Genomic DNA, 6,126 nt, shown 5'->3' with positions numbered 1-6,126 from the left:
AATTTAAGTTAACTTCATGACTTATTATAGACACACGAGCTTCTGTTGTTATTGACAATTGCTAATAATACAAAGTATATATGTATATATATATATATATATATATATATATATATATATATATATATATATATATATATATACATATACAACTATATTAATAAACTAAACGTGACATTTGTCCCTTTTTGTAAATAGAAAACCCCAAAACAGCATGAATAAGATGTGTTAACTGTATTATAACATTAAAATAATAATTAATAAAGCATCTCTGGATTATAGTTTATGGTTATTAGACTCGTCGAAACACGAGTTCTTGTCGAAACACTCATATTTATTATGTTTTGAGGAGTGTTTAGAAACTCTTGCCTTTCAAACGCGCCCTTATCTGCTCTGTGTTTACAAAACACGGACGTGAGGAAGCGGAGGATGCGCGCGGCGACGCGCCTCCAGCGGCCCGCGCGCACCGGACGCGCGGACGGAGAGTCCCACGTGCTGCGCGGACCCGACCGGAAGCCACAGTTGTTTGAAATGTCACGTCTCTGGTTCTGTGAGGCCGCTGGACTCACAGAAACTATTCAACCACAGGATCATCCGGTTGCTCTTTATTCCAGAGCTGCAATTACGGTTTCATGCGGATTCTGGGATGGAGGGAACGAGCTGTCAATCATCTCTCACTTAACGGGTTTTAATAGGGACCTGAATGCATCTCTCACTTAACTGATTTAAATAGGGACCTGAATGCATCTCTCACTTAACTGATTTAAATAGGGACCTGAATGCATCTCTCACTTAACTGATTTTAATAGGGACCTGAATGCATCTCTCACTTAACTGATTTAAATAGGGACCTGAATGCATCTCTCACTTAACTGATTTAAATAGGGACCTGAATGCATCTCTTACTTAACTGATTTAAATAGGGACCTGAATGCATCTCTTACTTAACTGATTTAAATAGGGACCTGAATGCATCTCTCACTTAACTGATTTAAATAGGGACCTGAATGCATCTCTTACTTAACTGATTTAAATAGGGACCTGAATGCATCTCTTACTTCCCTTTTGGTTTAAAATAGAGACCTGAAGGCCTCTTGACAAGCAACAGATCATCCTCACGTGTCTGTGTAACACAAATATGAGTGCAGGTTTATTATAGGGACTTCAGCAACAATGCATTATTTTATTATATTTTAAAATTCATATTAAGTCCTTTTTTTCGATGTAATTCTAAAAAAAAAACACACAACTACAGACTAAACAAAGTGCACATACACACACTTAACAACATAAAGATGTCTGTGTAATAACGTTGTAAATTAAATCGGTGTGTGTGATATTTTCACCAATATTTCCTTGTAATAATTCCGTGTATTCTCATTATTATGAGTATATTAGTAGTAGTATTTTCTGTGTTGCCCAATATTTGAATTAAAGTCGAGTCATTTTAAAAGATATAACTATTTTTAATATGTTCAAAACACCGGGAACACTTTTCATAAGGCGAGAAAATTCATAAAAGTAAAAATAATCATCGTCATATTGGAATTAATATCACACACGTGCGCTCAATAAGTATGAAAAACACTAACTTGTATTGTTGGCAGTTAGTTCATCATTTATAATAGCACGTGTGTCAATAACTGACCTAATTAATATTTCTGCCAATGCTGTTTTAAACATCCCCCTTTATTAATAATCATATTTAAGGGTGTTTGTCTCGCGGTGATGAGCCTGTGTTTGACAGCATGGGGGCGGATCCCACAATCTCATGTAAAAGAAGTTAATAAATACATAGCAATAACTATAACAGGGTGTGTGTGTGTGTGTGTGTGTGTGTGTGTGTGTGTGTGTGTGTGTGTGTGTGTGTGTGTGTGTGTGTGTGTGTCCAAACAGTCGACTCATTGTTGTGAGACAAACCCCCTTTTTTTAAAATGTAAAAGTCCCCCAAAAACCCAGATGGAGCCGCTGATAACGAGAGCGGGATTTCAGGCGGGATTTCAGGATCACGTCGGCGTGAACTCATCATTGTGTCTTTTTTATTATAGAGATGATTTAACGGTGTAAAGAAAACACAGGAGGAGGAGTTGTGTGTCTGGATTCATCCTCTCATCCTCCAGAGGAAACTCTCTGGCAGCGAACTCTCTAACTGTGTGTGTGTGTGTGTGTGTGTGTGTGTGTGTGTGTGTGTGCGTGTGCGTGTGTGTGTGTGTGCGCAGAGGATTATTATGACCGCGTGGAAGACGATTTTTTATTATTATTACGAGACACTTCCTGTCTTTGTGGATCTGATTGGGTTTTATTTAGTGGCGGAAAAGCAGAATAAATGATTTAAAACTTCATCAGGATATCCAGGTTTTTGTTTAATATATATATTGGGAGTATTATTATTAGTGTTATGGAAATAGTGTTTTTTTTTGTAGTTGTAATTATAAAACCAGGCCACAAATACGATTAATCAATAAATCAATCTCAGATTAAGCGGCTAAAACTTTCAGATCTTTGTGATATTATTATAATTATTATTTTGGTTCTTATAAAACAATAAACTCGAGGATAAGTCCTTCATGCATCTGCATTATTCTCCTCACACGGCTCCATTTGTGAATTATATTAATAACACATTATATTCATCATCGAATAGAGACAACACAATATCATATAAATACTTGTTTGCATCATGCAGCATGTTTGTGTACATTGTTCACACAGAAAATATTTAATAAGTAAAATGATCTGTTTTACACTAATTATCAACGACACTGTAAATGCACATTATTATTATTATCTACACGTTTAAAAATGTCTATTTAAATTATTAGTATTGTCCTTTTTACTTAGTTATTATAGATGTTATTTAGTTATTAAGTTGTATTTATATCTCAATGTTTTCGTGTTGTCACACATTTGAGATAAAATAAATATATTTGCATTAACTGCAAAAAAGAGCAACTGATTAAATATATTAATTAATATTTATTTTCAGTTTTCTAGCCTGTAAATCAGACGTGTGTAGAGTTTAACCTCACAGCCCTGAACGAAGCTCTATGTATAAATATTATATCTGTATATTAGTCAGCAATAAAGATATTCGTGCTGCATTATTCATACACACAGATTACGTCATGTCTTACTTTAAGAAATACAAGTTTATTAAGAAATTCACAAACCTAGAAAAAAAAGAAGGGAAAAGTGCTAATTAAAATGAAACATGGCCCCAACATGAATGAGACAATAAAGCTAATCACGTTATAAAAAATAATAATAACAATAATAATAATAATCAGAAAGATGAACAAAACCTGGCACTGGCTGGCGTCATAATTGGAAATAATATCATACATGTGGGATCAATAATTATGAAAAACCCTGATTTGTATATTGTCGTCGGTCTGGATGTCTCCCACACTGTCACCTTCTGTTCAGAGCTCACCCAGTGGGTGCAGGCCTTGCTCAGTGCAAGTTAAGAGCGCCAAATAATGAGTTATGATTCAATGACGTAGCGAAGCACTGACTTAATTAGATCATCTGTATGTCCACGTTTTCATTTGGCAACATGTCGTGGATGGAGCCGTGCGTAAAAGCTGAAGAGGAACCATTACGCACACGATGTACAACCGAAGCGATGTCATCAAAAATCAATCGCTTTTCATTTTTAAAAAAAAGGCACAATTATGGCGACGATGCCGAGTTATGGCCGTCAGTCCGAGTGTAATTTGCAGGCGCGTGAAAATGGCTCCCAGAGGTCGCGCGACCTGACGTGTCGTGTCCTGCATGGCGACTTCTTTGCGTCCCGATTCCATTTTGTAAAACTCTCTCTCGCGCATATACCTCTCCATCTGCACACACACACACACACACACAGATATACACGCACACACACAGATACACACACACGGGGTGTCAGCTGGACCCACACAGCTCGTCAAGAAGGGTCTCTTCCAAACACACACATACAAAAAACACAAAAATACTCTTGGTTCTGTTTTTGAAATCACAGGAATTGACTCTCCTTCTCAAGACTCCTCTTTTCTTTTTCTTCTCCTTCTTCTTCTTCTTTTTTAATACGCACAGCAATTTCAGTAAACTTTTTTGTTGTTGTTGTTGTTGTTTCTTTAAATATCAATCCTCGTGTGTAACGCCGAGTGTTTGGTCTCGTGTTCCCAGTAAGAGCAGTGCATCATCGAGAGCTCCGCGGGCTGGCGGGAGCAGGCGAACTGGAGGCCCGCCGCTCCGTTGCCGGAGGAGACCGGGGGCGGCGCGGCCGCGGCCGGGCTCAGCTGCTGGCCGTGGTGCGGGTGCGTCGGGTGGTGGTGGTGGTGGTGACCCATGCCGTTGTAAGAGTTCACCATGCTGGGCAGCGCCATGCTCTGCACGCGGGAGTACGGGTTGTACGAGGAGGGCGCGGACAGCCCCTTCACGTTCACGGGGCTCACGTTGCCGCCGGCCATCTGACAGGACGTGTAGGACATCGGGGTGGGCGGCTGGCCGAGCGACCACGAGTTGTTCATGAAGCTGGACTGCAGGTACTTGGGCGGGGACAGGTAGCCGTAGCCGTCGCCTCCGAACAGCGACTTCCCCGGCTGGAAGTGCGTCGGCGGCGGCCTGAACGGCCGCTTCATCCGGCGGCGCCTCCGGTAGTTCCCCTTCTCGAACATGTCCTCGCAGGCCGGGTCGAGCGTCCAGTAGTTCCCCTTCCTCTCCCCGCCGCCCTCCCGCGGGACTTTAATGAAGCACTCGTTGAGGCTCAGGTTGTGCCTGATGCTGTTCTGCCAGCCCTTCTTGTTCTTCTCGTAGAAGGGGAACTTGGTGATGATGTACTGGTAGATGCCGGACAGGGTGAGGCGCTTCTCGGAGCTCTCCCGGATGGCCATGGCGATGAGCGCGACGTAGGAGTACGGCGGCTTCTGGGACGGGTCCGCTTTCTCCGGGGCTTTCTCCTGCGCCGGCTCCTCCTTGGGTCGCTCCTTCTCCTTGGCGACGGCGTTGGTGTCGTGGATCAGGAGGGTCATCGCGTCATCCTCCGGGTTCTGGTAAGTGGCCATCATTGCGCGCACCACAAAAACAAACAAACACCAAAAAAAAACAAGTCCAGTCCGAAGCGAACCTTAAATTAAAAAGGCGCTCGTGTCCTCGGCAGCAGCGACGATGGTGCGTTGCAGAACCTCGGGGTGCAGAGCCCGTCTTCTCCAAAAAAAAAAAAAAAAAAACAACAAAAGTGCTCGCGGAGAGAAAGAGCGCTTTATTGTGCGGCTCAGCGGGCGACGCGCAGCAGACCGTCCTCTCTCGCTCCAACGGGGATTTTTCTAAACTGGTTTCTGATGGAGGCGCAACCCAAGTTGTGGTTTGTGAGGCAGTAAGCCCAACCCTTTCCTCTTCTTTCTCTTTTTTTCTTCCTCTCCTTCTTCTTCTTCACGTCCACTGACAGACTCCAATGGCGACGTTGTGCGTCTTGATTTGCGCCGATTTGAGTTCCGCCTACAGTCAATGAAAACATTATTTTCTCTTTTTAACACGTTGATTTTTTTTTTCTTCATTTGTTTTTAATCACACTCGGATCGAAATAGTCCTGTGTGGTTATTAACATTTAAACGGGATTATAAAGAAAGGATGCACTGGTGAAGTTGTTTGATTTCCATATTTATCTATAAATTAAAATGCATAAAAGGCACAATCACAAATACGTTATGTTTTCTTTGGCTTTCTGAGCTTGAAAGCAAACAAATCTATAAAAAAAGAAAAAGGGAAAATAATTGACTGATCAGATTATGTTGTGACATTTTCGTGCAAGATATATCTTTACAGGCACCATCTTTCACACACATTAAATGTGAAAATACAGTACCTGACATATGGTATATTCACCAATCTTTAGTCAAACTTTAACCAAATATATTTCACTACACACGGGGCCAAATGGAGGCTCCCACTTCTTCACCTCGAACCCCAAAAGACAAGCAAATAATGCAAGAAGAAAAAAAGAAGTGCTGCTTAATGAGCTCGCATCGAGAGGGGAAGTGCACGTAGAGAGGGGATACATTTCCCCGGGCCACCCATGAGGGTCCCCTCGGCTTTCGGCCGTGTGTGTTTCCGCGTGCAGGTGGAGGGAGCAGCATTGGCATGTGT

General features: G+C 41.8%; 1 protein-coding gene across 1 annotated transcript; it reads right to left on the bottom strand.

Moving 5' to 3' along the window:
• Positions 1–3,191: 3,191 nt before the first annotated feature.
• foxl2a (forkhead box L2a) lies at positions 3,192–5,280 on the bottom strand. The gene has a single exon (XM_068584620.1). It carries the CDS (start codon positions 5,046–5,048, stop codon positions 4,116–4,118), a length of 933 nt encoding a protein of 310 aa, XP_068440721.1. The 5' UTR covers positions 5,049–5,280; the 3' UTR covers positions 3,192–4,115.
• Positions 5,281–6,126: the final 846 nt, after the last annotated feature.

The sequence above is a fragment of the Clinocottus analis genome, unplaced genomic scaffold (assembly GCF_023055335.1).
Source record: "Clinocottus analis isolate CAN_PGR_092001 unplaced genomic scaffold, fCliAna1.0.p SCAF_2, whole genome shotgun sequence".
Lineage (NCBI taxonomy): Eukaryota > Metazoa > Chordata > Actinopteri > Perciformes > Cottidae > Clinocottus > Clinocottus analis.
This window is presented reverse-complemented; position numbering and strand designations above follow the sequence as displayed.